This window comes from Leuresthes tenuis, unplaced genomic scaffold (genome assembly GCF_036924035.1).
Source record: "Leuresthes tenuis unplaced genomic scaffold, fLeuTen1.0.hap1 SCAF_4, whole genome shotgun sequence".
Lineage (NCBI taxonomy): Eukaryota > Metazoa > Chordata > Actinopteri > Atheriniformes > Atherinopsidae > Leuresthes > Leuresthes tenuis.
This window is the reverse complement of record NW_027325358.1, coordinates 17,483,954-17,504,068: the sequence shown is the minus strand read 5'-3', so window position 1 is coordinate 17,504,068 and position 20,115 is coordinate 17,483,954. Positions and strand designations below refer to the sequence as shown.

The 20,115-nt window shown below is 40.7% G+C and overlaps 1 protein-coding gene across 4 annotated transcripts in view; it reads right to left on the bottom strand.

Moving 5' to 3' along the window:
* lrba (LPS-responsive vesicle trafficking, beach and anchor containing) overlaps positions 1-20,115 on the bottom strand; it is a 172,709-nt gene that overhangs the window by 132,663 nt on the left and 19,931 nt on the right. For all 4 annotated transcript variants that reach the window (XM_072384884.1, XM_072384886.1, XM_072384887.1 and 1 more), the window contains exons 3-21: positions 19,596-19,696; positions 18,727-18,822; positions 15,926-16,047; positions 15,268-15,394; positions 14,482-14,601; positions 12,291-12,437; positions 10,630-10,827; positions 9,487-9,620; positions 8,738-8,846; positions 8,218-8,370; positions 7,488-7,656; positions 7,197-7,276; positions 6,167-6,229; positions 5,495-5,592; positions 5,212-5,304; positions 4,026-4,134; positions 3,588-3,669; positions 1,493-1,616; positions 1,217-1,409 (exon numbers count right to left, since the gene is read on the bottom strand). In XM_072384884.1, coding sequence (XP_072240985.1) covers positions 1,217-1,409; positions 1,493-1,616; positions 3,588-3,669; positions 4,026-4,134; positions 5,212-5,304; positions 5,495-5,592; positions 6,167-6,229; positions 7,197-7,276; positions 7,488-7,656; positions 8,218-8,370; positions 8,738-8,846; positions 9,487-9,620; positions 10,630-10,827; positions 12,291-12,437; positions 14,482-14,601; positions 15,268-15,394; positions 15,926-16,047; positions 18,727-18,822; positions 19,596-19,696 — 2,318 coding nt within the window. The remainder of the gene's footprint in view (positions 1-1,216; positions 1,410-1,492; positions 1,617-3,587; positions 3,670-4,025; positions 4,135-5,211; positions 5,305-5,494; positions 5,593-6,166; positions 6,230-7,196; positions 7,277-7,487; positions 7,657-8,217; positions 8,371-8,737; positions 8,847-9,486; positions 9,621-10,629; positions 10,828-12,290; positions 12,438-14,481; positions 14,602-15,267; positions 15,395-15,925; positions 16,048-18,726; positions 18,823-19,595; positions 19,697-20,115) is intronic.

The window sequence follows — 20,115 nt, the reverse complement described above, 5'->3', positions numbered from 1 at the left end:
AACGGCATTAATCTTGCACAATTCCAGGGGAGAGGTAAAAAAAAAAAAAAAGCCTTTGATGTAAAAAAAAAAAACGCATAATTTTCGCACTACTCCAGACATTAGTTTTGGCGGAAAGAAAAATACCAAAACAAAACCCCTCTCGTGATCTCAGACTAATAAAAAAGGTTTTCGCTACTTATCACTGCCCAGCCAAACAGCCAAATATCCAAGTAGTATTGCTTCCACAACTATCTCTGGCGAAGAATGCATTTAGCGGTTTTAATTTCCCCCTCGTTATCATTACATCCTCAGTTCTACGATTGTTTGGAGGTTTGGAGACGCTGTGAGTTCTGAACATCCTGCATACAACACACACACACACACACACACAGTTAATTGCTGCCTTCAGTCTGCTCATCTCCCCGGCAGTCTGTCTGTGCCCCCTGTAGGACAGCAGCTCTCACAGCAGCACACGTTACAGTGAACCGTCTCATATCACAAGCACTTCTTTAACTCAACTTTCAAATCTGCCAGACTTAAAAACCCCCCAGACCACAATCTGACACCAACCTCAATTACTTCACTGTTCTGGAACAGAGTCGCGTAACATGATATCAACAGTGAATTTCTAAAGCAGCATTTTGAATTCAGCTTTTGGAAATAAGAAGTGCCAGAAGTTTATTTCTATCTATGCAATGTGAAAGAAAGAGACCCTTTACATAAATAAAGAGAGGAAGGGCTGAAGGGACTCATTCCAACTGGTTTATACTGCAACTAGCTTTTAAATTATAATCACCATACAGCTTCCATAGGTTAATCTGATGGGCAATGAGAGGCAAGATTCAATTACAATGAAGAGCTGCGCTGGAAGTTAAAGGGCCAGACAATAATGCTCTATAACTATCATTTGACGAATATCGCTTTGTCATTCTCAGGAGAGAAAAAAAAAAAAAAAAACATGCGACGGAGCAGATGGCTTTAACTGAATACTGTTCTCTGTTTGGCTGAAATCCAAGTGGGGAGGACAGTTATGGTTGCAGTTATGTGACAAGTGTTTAGGTTGACAATATTACAGCAAGATGTGAGTGAGTGGGGGAAAATGAAGACGGGCAGAGACTGGACACAAAAAGAAGAAAAATCCATGGATGAAGTTAAGGAAGAAAGCTGTGTTTAACGTGTGTGTGTGTGTGTGTGTGAGTGTTATTCAGAGCATTGATATAATGACCGCTCTGACCTTGGAGTGGGTGATGGACAGGGTGTCCACCCAGACGCGCCAGCCGCCCCACTCGTATTTGATAGCGTGGTAGAGCAGGATGCGGAAGATGGCGTACACCATCTCTGTGATTTTCTGCTCCTCGCTGTTTCGCGGGTTAATGAAGCACAGAGAGAGCATCCACTCCTGCCACACCGAACACTGCAGCAGGCTCCTGAAACAACAACAACGTGCCGAATGGAAACACTGCCCCGGACTGATGCACTTCTCCAACGTGTTAAGCGGCGGAATTCTTACCTGCGGTTCTCCCTACTGTTATTGAACAGTTTGATCATGTCTGACAGAAAGACCCGGCGCACCTCCATGCTCTCGGGGGATGGGGGAGAGTTCTTCAGGAGGGCAGCTATTACCTTTAGGATCTCTGGAACAGGAAAAAAAAAAAAAAAGCCCAAGATTTAAAAAAAAAAAAAAAGAATGTTTATATCGCTGAAAAGGGGGGATTATAACAGTGCCTGAAAATGTCAAAACGCTTTCTCCATTTTGTGATATACTGCATGATAACAAATTGCATCTTCAAATTTTTAATTTGGAGGCATTCAGCAACTTCTATACAGATCAACAACCATATTATACATTGGTCTCAACATGTGCAAATCATTGTGTCAGAAGCTATCTGAACTCTCAGCTTTACACACGAAAATCTGTCCCCTTTGGTATTTAAAATTTAAAAAATTAAATAAATAGAACGGAGGAAACTCAAAAGTTCGGGCCATTGATCTTTATCATCTGTAATGGTTTTGGAATTGTTTCAAACGAGCAGGCCAGAGTCGCAAACACTTCTGGAAGGCTCGGCTTTGGTTAAACCAAAGAGACTGACTGTTTAGATGAATTATCTAGACAGTGTCAGTGTGCATTTGCTCTGAGCAGATAGATGGTGAGGCTTGGATTTCACTTGTCTTTTCAAACCTTGGTGCTAACCGATGCCGCCCCCCCCAGCAGACAGTTGTGTTGTTTCTACGCCTTAGTCACTCAAATTATGAGTCGCTGAACCTTTACCGCCAGAAAATTACCCCAGCATGTACTGGGAATGAGGATGGAGGGATGGCGTATCCCCTTGTTTTTTTCCATTTGGCCCTTGGTTCTTTTCCCTAGAGTTAATTTGAGGGAAACGCTACTTCCTCGGTTTGTTTGATTGGCTCTGACGTTACTAAAGACTGCAATCAGGGGGCCATTTTGGGAGTTTGTCGCAGATTAAATCAAGGGAATACACAGCAAAGGAGAAACAGACCACGGCTCTGAGTTTCATAGCATGAGCGCATATGTACAAATCCCTGCAAGATTTCCATGTTATATATACTGCCTGTCTAAGATTGTTGGGTAGGAGAGTTTTTAACACAATAAAGGCCTGAGATAATCAGTGTGTGACTACAGCAAGACCTTGTCAGATTAAGGCTGGGTGGACGTAAACCTTGGTTGTGATTATGCCAAGCACTTGAATTTCTAACTGATTAAAGCTGTTTCGCCCATGTTTGTATTAAGATGCATATGTATGTGTAAAAGCAGCAGTGAAAAAAAAGAAAAGGTTTCAGTGTTTTCTTAACTAAAACAAATACTGAAGATTTCAACTTTTGCGAGCTGACGTCAAATTGGAAATAAGTAATAGCCTGAAGATATGAGAAGGAAACAAGAATCAAAGCCACAACTGGCTGCCATGTTGCCATTTGTGTAAAAGAAAAGGGGAAAAAAAAAAGAAAAAGAATTGTGGGCAACGGCATAAGAAATAAGCAAAACGTCCAAGTGTTGAGCGATAAAACAAAAGAAAAAAGCATGTGTATGTGTATCAATCAGTTGTTTTAAAATCCTGTTAAATTGTACTCAAACCCATCCAAAAATACAGTAGTATTGATCCTGTAACAACATTTAGATGATAGTATATTTCATACTGAAGTAATTCAGTATTAATTTGTGAAAATGTTGACAAAAAAAGCCAATTTAAACAGGATTAAAAAAAAAATAATTAAAAAAAACATACACAAACAATTTTAAGAAGATAAATCAATTTGACCACATCTATTACACATTTATATGCAAATTATTACGGATGAAAAATAATCCAGAGCTTCAATAAAACAAAGAATGAGTCTATCTGTGTCACACCAAGTGTTTGCACCACCCCCGCATTAAGTTTACATCTCAGGTTCAGAAGTATGAATACACACACACACACACACACACTTGCTGCAAAATTTATGTCATTCATTTGTTGGACGGTATATAGAGATGGTGCCGTTCCACGGGGATTATCCTCCTGCAGCACTGAGCCATAGGTATGCAGAGGGTACGCTGTAGCGGATGATTTAGGAGAGCAGTGTGGCGCAGAGGAGGCACTTACGTGGGTTGAGAATCTTCACAGTGGAGTCGGGGTCCGGATGCTGTTTATGGATCACTTGAGTGCAGATCTGCTCTGTAAGAATCTACCAGGGGACAAAGAGGAGACTCAAGTCTATAAATGTCTACATTATTCTGAAAAAAAAATGACAGAAAGAAAACAAAGGCCGCTGTTCTCATTTCACACGTCAACCTTTTTACAGAAACATCAATTCTGATATCCGAAGATGGTCGGCTACTTCAAAGTTTCATGAGGATAATCCAATTCACACATGCCATAAGAAAATGTAACTTTAGCGTAGACACGTGTAATACAAGGAAAACTGCTGACATGCAGTACAGACTCCATGTTACCACGGTGTTTAATTACTGTTTTCTATGAGGGTTCATTCAGTCCTGCTCTGTAATAACTCTGTAAAAGAGTCAGCGTAGGCAGACTGACCTCAAAGAGCACATTGTAGGTCGTCATGGTGAACTGGCCGGAGTGGAGCATCAGGCGCTCGGTGAGCAGCGAGAACAGGCCATGACTCAGCATGACCTCGGCTTTCCTCCTGATCGGGACGTTAAAAGGTCAACGGTCATTCAGTAAACATGTGTATTTGCTAAAAGCGCTATTGCATGAGAAGAGCTTGTGCTAAACTGGTCCTCGTTAAAAAAAACTGACTTCATGAGTGCACAGAAACGCCACGACTTCTAATGTGAACCACACAGTCATAAAGGAAAGGCATGAATATATTCTGGCAGAAAATACAGAGTTTTGGGATCGATCGCATGATGTTTTTGCAAGAATCCGTTCAGATTTAGCGCATCTTTAACAACGGCAAAGTGGAAAAGACCCTGCAGACCAACTCAGACCAGTTTTGCAGAGAAAATCATTTGTCACTTTCATCTCTGATTACGCATCAGCTCCAATTTTAGATTTTCAGCTTAGCTGCAAACACTGTCAGCTGTTTATAGATAGTTTAAACAGGCATTCTTGCACATGGCCTAAAACCCGTTACCAAGAAAGGGAAAAAGCTGCGTCTCGATCTCCTAAATGAGCATCGAGTGCACAGCGGAAAACGGTGCTTATGAGGTAAAATTAAACGGCGAACAGCTGGCAGTATGAATCTGAATCTCATCGTGTATTATCACCCAAAATGACATCATTTACTGCTCAGTAGATAAAATACATCTGTTTGTTGTTGCTCAATTTTGAGCTAACTTGGTTTATTCTGACATCAAGGCCTGCATCCAAGTAGAAAAGCCGTTTTCCACATGTTACAATCAAGCCATATAATCTGGATTCTTCTATATTCTACAATATTTTACAAATGTTTCATCACCAATACGATTATATAATACTTTGGGAGAGCTTTCCTTTAAAAACCATAAGAGCTGAGTAAGACTAATGTATATCAGAAGCAGCTAGAGGAACACATATGTTGTTTTTTCCAGCCTGGAATCATACAGGGGAGTATACTGTATAAGGGTATAAGGGTATTAGCTCATGTGGTGCACACCCTTATAATTTATCAAAATGTAGCACGTAGAAATCTTTGCTGGGGAGTGTATTCATATTTCTGATAGATACTGAAGTAGGACTTGTGTAATCTGGAAAACCACTAAAGACAGATTCAACTACTTACTTTGGTGACAAGCTCTTCAGAAAGTAGCCCATGACCTTGAGCGCCTGGACTCTTATTCCTTCACTTTTTGAGGCCAAAAGCTTATAAATCACACTGCAGATTAAAAATATAATTGAACTGAATAGCGTGTCAAATAAATACTGATGATTCCATATTCAAAATACAACAGAATTGTGTTTTTAATATAGTATATCATCCACATTTTAACTGTTGCATATTTTTCTAATTATAGAAAGCACAAGTAAGCACTGATTAAATATGCATTCCGCAAAGTGATGATTACCGAATTCCGTTTCGCTGGTCAAAGGCTTGGACCATCGAGCCGGGATGTTCAGACATCAGAGCAACCAACAACTGCAGCACATCCATGAGGTTGTCATCCTGTGGAACACAAAGGAAACATGTTGAAGCTGCTGTGGTGTTAAAAATGAGCAGTGGGGAAGCAGTGACCACTTTTCAAAGGCATACCTTAAACCGAAGTTTATGGGGATAGTGATTTTATGGTTCCATTTAAAAACAAGACAGGAGCAAACATACTGTATGCCCCTTCACTCCGTGATATTTGAATTCCTACACTGTGTAATATTTGCAGTAGCAGCAGTCATACTTTAAATAAATCACAAGCATATTGATCCAAAAAAATAGGGGCAGCATGATGATGGTTTCTTCTGGCAGCACCATAATCACCCTTCAAGTGCCTTTCTGACTAATCTGTTTTAATGATTTGATGAGCGTCATTTCACCGGAGTACAAACCCACTTTATGTCAGAAGCTCAAACTGACAGACTTGGAAAAATAACAAATCCCACTAATGCTGCCTTTAGTCACGGGAAATGTTTGTTCTTGCTTATGGGACGGTGGGGAGACAAAGTGTGCTGCAGCAGTATTATACTGCCATCTTGTGGCGAGTTCAGTCATTGCCGATCACTGCGACCTGGACCTGCAGGACTCCTACCTCGTGCATGGTCAGGAGGTAGTTGAGAATGCTCTGCAGCTCGTCTTCCTTCACTCCGTGATCCTGTAACATAAACACACAGCTCACCCCACCGTTCACAACATTAGGTGTCCTCTACATTAGCAGAGAAGGAAACGTTTGATTTTAAGAGTTTAAGACATCAACCAAAAAAATAATGGAATCTATTTCACATAGTATGGATGTGCTGATATATGATATTATGAACATGGCATTATAGGACACAAATATAGCTAGATTTTCTTAAGCTGATTTTCTTAATAAAAGAAAACAAAGGGAGGCATCTTACTTAGGGCCGGGACTCGATTAAAAAAAGATTAATCTAATTAATTAGAGGCTTTGTAATTAATTAATCAAAATTAATTGCATTTTAAATCGCATATAAATATTTGACCTGAAAACAGTGAGAAGCAATTTTATTCACATGGATTTTAGTATACCATTGAATGATGCCGGAATACATAAGGTTAAGCAACAAAACACTATTTTTTTTCAAGGTGCTAGCTAAACCAGCCGTGTTCTTATCGATGCTTCCATCCATCCGTCCGTTTTTATTAATTTTTTTGTGCATTTTAATGGACAGGATAGATTAAGAGAGACAGAAAGCAGAGAGAGGGGGAATGACACGCAGTAAAAGGCCGTCCGATGTGGGATTCTAACCGGGGCAGACTGCAGCGAGGACTGTAGCCTCTATACACGGGGCGCCTGCACAACCCACTACTACGCTACCGACCACCCCATCCGTCTGTTTTTTAAAAACAAAATTTCCCATTCCACGGGGCCAACCAAAGCAGTCTCATTAGCTTGTTGTCTGAAGTCATGAACGTTAGTTGGTGCTCCAGTATAATCGGTATGCCTGAAACTCATCCAGTGAGAAACGTTCTGCAAATATAAGTGCGACTAAAATGCGTTCATTTTTGTGTAAATAATTCGTCTTAATTAACGCGTTAAAGTCCCGGCCCTAATTTCAATATTTTCAAATGGGATCTCATTGTTAGCTACATGAGCTTACCTTCATAATGAGCTGCTTGACAAACAGCAACAGAAAAGCTCGCAAAGACAGTATCTCCTTCTGGGTCGGCCTTGGACCATCTATAGAACACAAAAAGTGTCAATTGTCGGCTCAACCTAATTTTTTTGCTTAAAAGTCATAGTAACAGTGAGCAGTACAGTGTGTGAATCCACATATTTCAGCACAAGAACGCATTGAAATCTTATAAAAGCATGTGGTGTGTACAGATTTACATGCAAGCACCATAACTCAGTAGTACAATATATTTTTACAATTTTTGTGCAGTCTTACCAAGGCCTTTGGGGATGACTCCACTGCGGTCCTGAGGGTTGGTAACCCAGTAGTAATATTTTAGTGTGTGCATGACCTGAAGCACGGTGCCCACCCTGCGAATGGCGTTGTAGATGGTAACTGTGCTAATGAACTCTGTCGCCAGGTAGGTGTAGAGTGTCAGCTGCACCTGCACAGGTTAAAGCAAACACATGTGAAACCACATGAAACAATCCCGTTTTAAGGAGTCCTTGCTTCAGAAAAGAGAGAAAGTGCATCCAAGTGTCTCAGACCAGAGAAAACATATGCATGTGCCGGCCTCTCAGACACGAACCAATGTTTGCATGCTTTTAAGTTGTATGCAATAAGTGAGCAGCTTATATTTAATATTTTGGCAAAAATTAAATAAAGACGCTTCTTAAATGGTGTCTATTTCATACTTACACATACTAAACAAAGGTTTTTTTGAGTTTCAATTGTCAAACAATAATCAGGTCTTGGAATACTTTAGCTTTTTTTAAATCAATGACTTAAGTCTAAATGGGTTAAGCAAAGCCATTGTCATTTATTTAGCCATTGGAGAGTCAAAAGTGAGGGAAAAACCTTGAACTCTGCAATGCTGAAATTAAAATCTAGGGCAAGACAATACAGAACAAGGAATCTGTAAATCAGCCAGCTGTGTGCAATACTTCATTTGCGCGTGATCCATCTACAAATGCATGCGAGTATGCACTGTGTGCGTTTATGTTACCTTGGCAGGGGCATGGATCCAGATGGCAGGGTTGAACAGAATGTGGTCACACAGCTGCTTGAGCAGCAAAATGCCATTCTGCAAGTTGCTAAGGTATCTGGAAAAGGCCAGAACAATGTCCAGGACGGGCCGCGTCACGTGTACCTTGGAAGACTGGAGCACAGTGAGGGAGGGGGGGGGGTAAGCATAAATTTCATAGATAAGGAACCCCAAAAGGTAAATAACATGTTATACGAGAAGATGAAGCAAAGGATGCATGCAGAGAGAGAAGAGGAGGAGGAGCTTCCCTTCTAACGAGCACACAAACCAGATGTGACCTCCAAAAACAGCCAGGGGAAAAGAGAGTCTGTCTCATATCAAGTGTTACTCTTGGTGTGTGCCTGTTAGTATATGTGCAGCAGAATGGAATCAACATCAGCCTTATTTCTGAGAGGGGGTCACAACAAGAGCAGCTACTGGATTGGGAAGATGGCTCCCCTGTGTATTCCTCCGGCAGCTGAGCTAATTTTGTTTGTCTCACCTTCTCCAATGTGTAGCCGATGACGAGAAAGCCTTTGCAGGCCAAGACCTGCTCTTGCATAGCCACCGAGTTCCTCAAGAGCTCCATGACAAAGGACAGCAAAGTGCAGCTATCCGCCACGCAGACACACAAACATTGACAAAGGGAGAGATGGACAGCAAGTTAGACAGCGACAATAATCCATGTAAGCTGCTGACAAAGCCCTGACTGCCAAGGGTATACCCTACATCAAGTGTGATTGAATGAGGGTGTTGTGTCCCCATTGTGCTAGTTAGCATCACCTTGAGGGCAGCTGACACAAGTAAACTACTGTTAAAGGATGGCCTCAAAGGGACAAAATGTTATTTCAGCTTCACATCATTTTAATTTCGATGAGTGACATTTCAATTTACAATCAAACCAATGAAAGATGTGAGAAAAAATGCTGACACAACAGTTAAAAGATGCCTTTTACACCTTTAAAGTGCCTTGATCGAAGTTACTAATTCATATAGGGATAAATTAATGAACGGAAGTCCATTTTTCATGTGATAAAGAGAATAATTGAAAGTTCCTCAACTATTGCAACATATAATACGTTGGTCAAACGTGTTCATTCCCAGGTAGGAACTCTTTACAGCCATGTAACAAACTGGTAAAACCTACACATTAAACTATGTGTGCCATTTAGAATCACAACTGTGAAACGATAAAGAAAAATCCTCCAGGTTGCTCTTTTCTCAGTGTAATATTACAGTATTTGGTGTTACCAAACAGAGGTGTCCAGCTCTTGGCTGGAAGGCTGGCAGTAATCCAGCTGTGCAAACAGAGGGAAGAGGACCTGCACACCACCGATGGAGTGTATGCCACTCTGGACTGAGTGAGTCACCACAGCCTTCACATCCTACAGAAACAGACACGAAAACATGTAAAAAGAAAAATAAATAAATAAGACTTCTGATAACTTCTGCATTTCCACAAGTCAAATGAGGTTCATTCTGATAACGACAGTCAATAAATAAGGGTAATAAGCAACAAATTAACACCAGTAAAACATCTATTTTACAAACTGACATATTGGAAAGTAACGACACTTAAAGAAATCTTGTACTAAATCGTACCACTAAGAGTTCAAGTGTCAGTTTTCCTAATTTTTGACCATGGTGAAGCCTGTGGAAAACTGGTCACTACGCTGAACCGAGTTGTGTCTGCGTTGTTGCACATTGTGGCCAACGCCGGCTTGAAAAACTTCCACTTTTATTGGATTGGAATTTGTGAGCATGGCAAAGCAAATCTGTAAATATAGGTCATGTATTCATTCATATTTCACACAAAGCGCGTGCGTGTGTACGTTACGCTGTGCGTTTGCGTGGCAGCGAAAGCCTCCCCCACAAAAGAAGCTAAGCTTTTCTTTCTTTGATGCGAGGTCATGAGAAAACACTCAATTAGCGCTCGGGAAGAAATGTGACATGACGAAAGAAGCTCTCCTGTGAATTATGTGCATGTATGTGGCACGTGTGCATATTTCAAAGCAGCGTATGGATCATTTTCTACCACTTACTGTTAAAAGGAAAAAAAAAAAAAAAAAGCTAAACTAAACCTTCTGGAAAAAAAAACTGTTTATAATTAGAACATGAGAGGCTGGCTTTTTTTTTTTTTTTTAGCAGCTGCAGCCATGTGGCACATTTGTAACTTTGCCCTAATGAGACAATTAAAACGAATAGATGCCAACAGAGTCACGTTCATCACTGTGCATGGTAAAAATATGAATAAACAAGCGTTGATATTCACAAGTCAGAGGGAAGGAGGAAGTATAGAAGAAGTGAACGCATTAGCATTGGCATCACTTTAATGTTCAGGTTGAAGTAGAACAATGGTAACACACTAACTTAAGACTGAGGGTGTGTAATTACCTGCAACATCAGTGCGTGAGGTGAGTGGACGAAAATTGAGGCATTGTCCTTGGGAGAGGACTCAAGGCAGAGCTGGGCATCTGTGGCTCGAGGGTTATAAGCAAAGGCAATGCTAGAGGACAGCTTGCCATCGTACAGCAATGTCTTGTGATGCTCCGCAAACAACAGGTCACTCTCAGCCTTGTGCTTGAATGTGCCCTGTGCAATAAGGCGAGGAAAGGAGGGACAGCGTTTGAGAGAAAAAGCTGCACAACAAAACACTGCAAGTTTTTAAGAAGGCTCATTTCTAAGATGAGATCTTTACAAAACACTCCCGTCAAGTACATGAACCGTATGGATGAAATCTGAGGTCAGGACCCGTTTGAAATATGAACGCATCCACTTGAATCATCTTAACAAATAGTAAACTTGCCAAGGCCGGTTTGTCTTTCCCACTGACCAACACAGAGGGCAGTGGGAAAGTCCAATGAGCTCAGTGCAGATCTGAGAAAAAGCATTGCTGATATACACGAGTCAGGAAGCGAATTCTAAACAACTGCACATTCCAAGATTATCAGTTTGACAAGTTATGGGAGCTGTGAGAAGAAATCTGAAAGAACACTCGAGCTATTACCCCTCATTTAAAATTAAATTACAAACCACGTTCCAAAAAAAAGTTTGGATGCAGTGTAAAACATCAATTAAAACAGGCTTTAAACACCATGAACGGTGCTATAGCTGTTAATCATGGCAGGAGTAGCATCATACCCGTGGGCTGCTTAACCATAATGGAATGATAAAGCAGGAGCATTTGAAAATTCTTCAGCGTAATCGAAAACCGTTAACTTAACAGCCCAAACTTGGACACAAACACATACACAACATGCATTCAAATTGGCTGTGGAATGAGATAAAAATCAGCCTAACATAACATGGTGCTTTTATAGAATGCCCTTAAGCCTGTTCTAACCCAGGAGACCAGCAACTTTATCTGAACTCAACCAACACTGCAAACAGTCGTAATTTATCCAACCAGAAAGCTAGTTGATGGTTGTATTTTTCCATCTGCAGGTACTAACCACTGTTGATTTCAGGGAATCAAAGGTAAACTGAAAACTGAGGACAAACTCGAGACTTTTACTATAATAAAGACAGCTGTTATGTAGTCATTTAACTGCACAAAAAAATTATCACACACTTCAGTTAAATTCCGATGACTCAAATTAATCAGGAACTTAAGCAAATTCATATTTACTTATTGCAAAGGAATTTCTGATTTGATTGCTCTGGACAATGGGTCAAAGGTCACAGAACCACTGATTCCATTTATGGCTCATTGCACAATAAGCTGTCTGAGCAGCAATTCTACAGGACAAAAACAGGCCACGAAGTAAATAATAGTTCCTTGTCTGCCATAAAAAGGGCCACAGAGATATGTGGCGCCCCGTGCTCCTGTTTCATGTCTAAAGAGTAGATTTGTTAGGGCATGTGATGAGCTCTGTTTGGGTTTATATACACCCAGCCGGACAAAATTTTTTAAATTCTGAATGACTTGTATCATTCTTTCCTTTTGTCTAACATTTAGAAGTAAATACTTGTGTTTTTAATGATTTATCTCAGTTTTAAGTCAGTTTCATTGATCTGCATCAAGCATATCACGTTTTTCTTTTCTGTTTTCCAACCTGGTAGCCTGGACCCAGCTGATAGATGGCAAAGATCTGAGCAGCGCTGAGAGCTTCTGCAAAAAGGTAAACTGCCCCCATCTGTCCACAGAACACACGGTTCACATCTGCCGTCTCGGACGATCCAAGGAAACACTTGTCAAATGTCTGCAGGAGAAGGATGCAGGGAGGTATTAAAAATGTGCAAAAAGGAAAAAACATTAAAGATGAAAAATGGGGATGAAGGGAAGGGAAGAAGGAAATTAGAGACAGGGAGAGGAAAGGGGAACAAACAAGAACAAAAATAGAAAGAAAGAAATAACAGTGAGCTATGAACACTCGCGTTAACACCTGCTATAAATGGCAGCTGTCAGCCTCCAACTATGAGCATGCTGAAGCCAACTTGCTAATGTCCCATCTTCCTCCGGTCATAGTCGGTAAGGAAACAGCAGAAGTGTCAAGAATTGTGAGACGATGTCTCCGCAAAGACGCTAATTTGCTTCCTCACACATTTAAAAGAAAACCGCTCTACGCCGTGGCGCCATTTTCACTCCAGCCAAGATGTAATTTAACCATCTCATATCTCAGAATGACAGAAAGCAATTCTGTGGACTGTGACAGAGGTCGCGTGGTGATGTGCGAATGGTCCGGGGTATACATTTATCTTTATTCCACTGGACTTTCTCTACTAAAAGACAGAGAGAGTGTTTTCACCTCTAAGCCCTCTCAGTGCATGGTGTGAGATCGGATGTGCGGGAGCAAGAATTAACATGACATGGAGGTTTGTTGTTTGTTGGGAAAACTGACATCTGTGTGCCCACATGTCTAACCCCAATATGCCGCACAAGAGAAACGCAGGAAATCGTAGCAGGAAATCTTGCCAGAGCATTCAAGCAGTAAGTCTTGTGATTTGCAAACACACACTAGGCACAGCAGATATTATCAAATCAAAGTTGCAGCTCTCAAATTTGAAAAAGACAGTATTAGGCAAAAGTCTTGAATCACCCATCATTTCTTTACATTTTCCTTCAAAATAGCTCAAACTTTCTTGCAGTCTTTTTAAAGCGGTCTGGAACGATAGCTACGGGAGCTTTCTAAAGTTTTTTTTAAAGTGTTTTCTTTGGACATTTGCTGCTTTTTCACCCATCACAGCATGGTGTGAAATGTGTCCTTATAAAAGATAAACAAAAGACGAAGAGTGAGTCCTAAATCATAAACACTGTCATATATCCATAGGAAATAGTAAAAAAAAAAAAAAAAAAAGAAAAAAGAAAGAGACCTAAAATGGGACTTCAAAGATGCATCTGGCCCTTTAGTTGATCCATCTACTGTAAAACGAAGCCTCATCAGAAATGGTTTCCATGCAGAACCGGCTGTCAAGAAGCCCTTCTTAAGGAAGGCAAATGGGAAGAAGAGGCTGAGCCAAATGACACAAGAACTGGACTGAAGATCAGTGGCAGCATGTTTTATGGAGTGATGAATCCTCCCCAGACCCCAGAATTACTGAAGCAGTGTGGAATCATCATGACAGAGAAAAGGCAGCCAGTATCCCAAGAAGAGCTTTGAAATGTCCTTCAAAAAGCCTGGAGAACCAGTCCTACAAAACTACGATGCACATTTTTACAGTGTTCTTGGCAACATATAAAAAGAAATGGAGGGTGGTTTAAGACTTCTGTACAGCACTGTCTATAAATGTGTTGCATCTATATGATAGACAGGAATCAGTGGGGAAACATGCAACCTGGGTTAAAATGATAAAATTATCACTGTATCGGCATTTCTAAAGTTCACTAATTCAATTCCACATCTCGTTTATTTTCTGTAGTCTAGAAAAAAAGCATCAAACTGATTAGCGGAGCAAATTCTTGGTTGTTTTTCTCCATTTCTTTTTGTTGGATGAGCCCAACATCTTCAGAGAGCGGAGCTGGCTGTGCCACCGCCTTCCAAGTCTACATGCTAAACTATGGCAGCCAGCTGCTGGCAGAGGCCTCCTGTTTACAGGAGTTGGAATGGTGTCAAGCGTCCATTTCAACTCCCGTTTCCCAAAAAGCCTCAGTCTTGTTCCAAGAAATCATCCAAGAGAAAAACAGAACACTCCAATCAATTTTGAACTAGGCAGAAATATTTCACAGGAGTTTAAGGTAGCGACTAACGCCGGCATATTTAAAGAGCATTTTGCAAACTGAACAGAAGGATCTTAAATGCTACTCACGTCACTGGTGTTGACTAACCAGGCAATATCTCCAAAGGAGGCCAGTTCTCCGTTCACATAGCAGCTAATTTCACTGTTTTTCCAGCGATTGTAGATGTGAACGAGAGTCACCATGTACCACTGCAACCACAAACAAAAGAAACATAAAAAACAACACCGTGACACTGGAGTAGAATTAGTAGTTTAACTGAATCATGGCGTATCAATCAAAAACACACATAATATCAGCATTGTGTGAGATCTTTGTGCCTCTTCAATTAGCCTACTTTCATCCCATTTCAGGACCAGCTCCCCTCAAGGTATAATTTCACCTACTTATTTCTCCTCGGTTTTCTAATCAGTGAAATAAAAAAATAAAAAATTGGTACGATAGTTAACTCAAGACATGAAAGCAAGTGCGTTAAAAATAGCGCAAAATCAACTAAAAGTAGCTTGGAGAGAGTCCTCGTGAGGTCCTTTTGCTCTAAAGTGGTGCTTTCTTGCCCAGGAGGAGAACGAGGGGAGGTTTGAAATTGTCCACAGGCGAAGTGTGTCTCTGAATAAAATGGTCAGTGTTTGCAGTGACTGAAGAGGACTGAGAGCATCGGATGATCCTTCTCCTCTATTGCCCTCATTCCTCCGTCTTCCAGTTCTGCTTTTCCCTCGAGTCAGGTAAGATGCTATCTAGATTTATTGCGTGCGCACGTGTGTGTTTGCGTACGTGGATGGGATTGATTATGTGTGAGCCGACGTACGATTTCTGTGCACGGATGTGTCTTCGTCTGAGTAAACGTGTTTCTTTCCTACCTTCTGTGGTTTGAAGTCATACTTTACACAGTGCTGGAATCCTTTGCTCTTTGATTTCAACGAGGTTACTATCAAACAGCCGCCCACAAAGTGCGCAGAGTAACCCAGGCCTTTACTGGTGCGGAAACTGCAAAGAAAGGAGGGGGAAAAAACAAATGTAGCGCTTTTGTTTTCAGTGGGAAGCTGCACATCTTTAATGAGACTACATTTAAGGGTAACGTGGGTTATATCCTATATACCAGACTTTAAAAGGGATCTCTGGAGGATTACAACAAACCACAATCATTTCTCGACTCCATAGACACTTCCAATCATACTCAGTGTCAGAGATGGAGCCCGGGCATATGATCTACTGAGTTAATCTATTCTTAAAAAGGGATGAATGGCTTAAGGAGAGCTTTGAATACAGATTTTTTTCAGGCAGATCATTGGCTGCTCATCTTGGAGATTTCAACAATGGGCCAAACAGATCCCTGTGGTATAAATTTCCCTCTCTTTCTATTATTTTCACTAAATATTTGCTCTGTCTTCAGGAAAATGTCAATTCAGAGTTCCATCTGTTGGATTTTCAAATGAAATTCAACATTTTAAATGATGTTTAGACGTTTCAATCAACCAGTCCAAAGAAACAGCACTGGATTGTTCCTGTGTTACATACCAGTACAGGTAAGGCTTGTCTTTGTCTACATTGATGTTGTTGAGAGGATCCATTCTTAGCCACGTGTGGAATGTAAATCCATTCTGATATGGCCATTTGGCTACGGGGGGCAGAGCAATCGCCTGTCAGGGAAAAAAAATAGCAGAATGAAACAGCATGACACAAAGAAGCAGCAACCTGTGGGGGGAAAAAATTAAGCATTTAAAAATGATCAAAAAGCATTTGCTTTTTGATCATTTTGATCAAAAAACGATGGCCTATGACATTAGAAATAATGTTTCTCAGTGAGTGCACTTGTCATCCAGCTGTTCACACCTCTGGCAGGCAAAGAGAAGTACGACTGGACTTAAAATTAACATCATGTGACCAAAGCTCACAAGGCAGCACGCTGCATTCATAAACCATCAGTCTCCTGGTCAATGGACGGTAACATACAGAGACAAGAAACACACACACACACCAAAAAGATATAAGACACTGTAGAAAAGGTCAAATAAATAAATAAATAAAAGAACGCAGTGATTTCCAACTCTAATAAACTGATATTTCGTGGACAATAGAATGAGGATAATGTATCAAATGTTGAAAGTGAGAAAACTATTAGCTCATCCTGTATCTGAAAGTTAAAACGGCACAAAAAAGGCTGGGATGCTGGAAAAGTGAGTGGTACTAAAAAGGAGCAGCTGGAGGAACACGTTGCAAATAAATTAGGTAACAGCTCATTAACATAACCGGGTAAAGAAAAAGTACCTTAGTGAAGCAGAACGTCAGAAGTAAGGATGGGCAGAGATTCAGCAGTTTGCAAAAAAGATAAAAATCAGTCTGAGACATATGTGATCTCTGCGCCCTCAGGCAGCACTGCATTGATAAGAGGGATGATTCTGTCATGGAAATCACTGCATGGGCTCCAGAACGCTTCCATTGTCTGTGAACATAGTTCACTGTGCCATCCACCAGTAGCGGTTAAAGCTCTATCATGCCAAGTAGAAGCCGCATGTGAACACTATCCAGAACACTGCTGTCATCTCTGGGTCAAAGCTCATCAAAGGGGCCGAGGCAAAGGAAAGCTGTTCTGTGATCAGAGTAATCAAAAATCGAAATCATTGTTTGGATATCACGGACTTTGCACCCTCCAGACTAAAGAGGAGAGGAACCACCTGGCTTGTTATCAGCACTCCATTCAAAATCTCTAATGGGGACGCATTAGTGTCTATACAACTGGCAGCTTACACATCTGGTGAGGCACCATCCAATTTGAAAGGTTGTAGAGCAACAGATTACGTCTCTTTCAGGAAAGACCTTACATATTCCAGCAAGACAATCCTAAACTGCCTCCAACATCTATTACAACAGCACAGCTTTCACCAACTGAAAATCATCGATGATGATCCAAATGTTCATCTCACCCAAAGGTCCAGCAACCGGTCTCTTCAGTTCCCAGATGTTTACAGAGTGTTGTTAAAAAAAAGAGGGGCTGCTACGCAGTGACAGACATGGCCCCATCCCAACTTTTAAGACACTCTGCAGCCATCAAATTGAAAATGATAATATTTTTCATGAAAATGTCACACTTTTAACATTAGATGGGTTTTTTTTCCTGTTCAGTAGTGAGTAATAGATTGGTTTATGAGATTTGCTTTTTTTTTTTTCCATTTGCAGTTTATACAACCTCCATTTTTGTTTCAGAATTCGGGTTGTGGAAACCGTGGGACACAGTCTACAGAGTGGGAGGGGCTACTTCCCGTAAAGAAATTCATCTCATGTTCCATCGTCTCTCAGATATAAATTCTCATCATTTGTCATCAACAGCTTAGTCAGACAGACTTCATCTGTCTTTAGAACTGATCAATGATGTGGTTAAAAAAACAAAAAAAAAAACACTTGTCTTTACAGTATCAAGATCTGACACAATCATTCTGAGATTATCATACCACTACACCACAACGTACCTTGTGGCAGGCAGAGGAAATAAAACAACAGAGCAACTTTCAGCGTATGTGGTAACAGTGCAAGCTTGAGCAAAACTCTGCTTCTGTAAGGATCCGCTGCGACGAAAACTTAAAGTGCGCATTCAAAGCAGAACGCACACAAAACACCAATATCAATGACATGAATGAATAGTTATATATCTAAATTGTGCCATGGGTATGTTGTCAGAATGTATCATCCTTTGCCATTCTCATAATCCAACTCTAAAGTGTGATTTTCCAGAATACAAATTACAAGGAGCAAAGGCAGTGGTTTAAAGTGCAGGCGACGTACATCAAAATTAGTCAACAGCATGTACAAAAAAAACAAGCTCAACATCAGAAATGGAATCGACACAAATTATTCTTGGGGATAAAAGTATGATGCAATACTATTGCATGCTATTATCATTAAAAAGCAGGCTATTAGATGCCTTCACTTCTAGATACCTTCACACTTCATTGAGCACAATTGCCTTTGTGTCTTCTTGAGAAGGGCCTGAGTTGTACTGTGTCAATTAGAGAAGAAATAGAGGAGACACCGGAGGGTTGGCTCAAAGGAAAGCAGCTTAGACAGCACATACTATGAAAGGGATGCAGAGATCTGTGGCCATCTTTCACTCCGTTCACTCAAGTAAAGTATTTCTCAGTAATGACTGTATCCCAATTGTGGCGTCTCACTCTTGGTGAATGCATTTATAGGAGCTGAATTCACTGATGATGTAGCTAAAACAATGGAAAAAAAACAAAAAAAAACCAGCTACTGTCCTTAAAGTTCGTGCCAGTCAGCTCATTATCCCCGTATTACAGCTGCGTATCATGGAGTGTACTCACGGCTGCATTTTTCCCTGGAAAGCTGAAGAACGAGTCGGGACCATTCCTGTGAGCCATGTACTTAAGCACCGATAAAAGCTTCACTGCATGGCGCGGCTGAGGAAAAACAAAAAACACAAAAAAACACGCAGAAAATGATCAGTTTTAAGCTGCTGACAGAAGTTTAGCGTGAATACAGAAACACTCTACTTGTGTGGGTGATTACAGGCAGCTACGGCTGCTAAATGCAACTCACCACCCTCTAACACTTTATATTCTCAATCAGCAAACTATAAAAGTGCGATGCGTCCATTTAAAAAAGTTGGTCGTGGCACCAACTTTCACATGAATAAAAGAATGATGGCAATAATCTTGCTTTGTGAGGTTACGCAGTCTCAGATTTTGGCGTCAGAAAGCACAGTGACACGTTTAGAAGCTCAAAATAAACTTGCCACATCTTTTTTAGATTTTTGTCCAGAATCAGGGATTAATAGATTATTCTTTCTGTCTTCGTCTGTTGTACCTTCAGAGTCACTGCTTCTTCTGTACATGCATTCTATCTGCAAATTAGATCCACTCTTTTCCAATTCATTTTCTCATTTACAGAGAAAAATCAGGCATCAATCAGCTCCATATTATTACTATGTTATTACACTACATTTTGTGTACACTGTGATTAAAAAAAATAACAATTTCATAGTTTGTGTGTATTCCCATTAACTGGCTAATACAAAACATTTGAACAGCATTTGTCTGGTCTCACGTGATTTATGTCAACTATGTGATGAGGTTGCTGCCTGTGAGATGGCAGCAGTTTAAGTGCCACGAGCACATTCCTCATGCGGGTCCAAGCAACCAAGACAGATCATCATGTTATGACTCTGACTCACCCACTGGCCTCTCTCCCCTTGCAGCTTGCTGAAGAAGAGCTTCAGCTCTTTCACTGTGATGCTGTAGCTGGCAAGCACGCCCAACATGTCCACAAGCAGGTCTGCAAGACAGCCATGCGCACACAGAGAGAAGGCTAAAGGTTACACCCAAACACACCAACATACAGGGAGTAGACAAGGATGGTTGAAAACAGACGTCACGTAATCATGCATGAGGTTTCTCTTCATTTCAAAAACAAGCTATAAACATAACCTATGGTTAATCCAGTCCTGTCATTTCCAATAATAATCAGACAATAACAGTGAATTTTACATCTCCAAGAAGCTGAGAGATTAAGATGCATTTCAAAGAAAAGTAGGGTGAGCAGTTCCCAAGCTGGAGTCCTAGCTACTGTGCAGAATCTCTCATTAGTTATTAACAGATCATCAACACCAGGATGAAAGATCCTTTTGAAGTGAGCCTCTTATTCATTGATTTACAAGATTAGATTTTTCGAGATATAGTGATGAGTATTGAGTA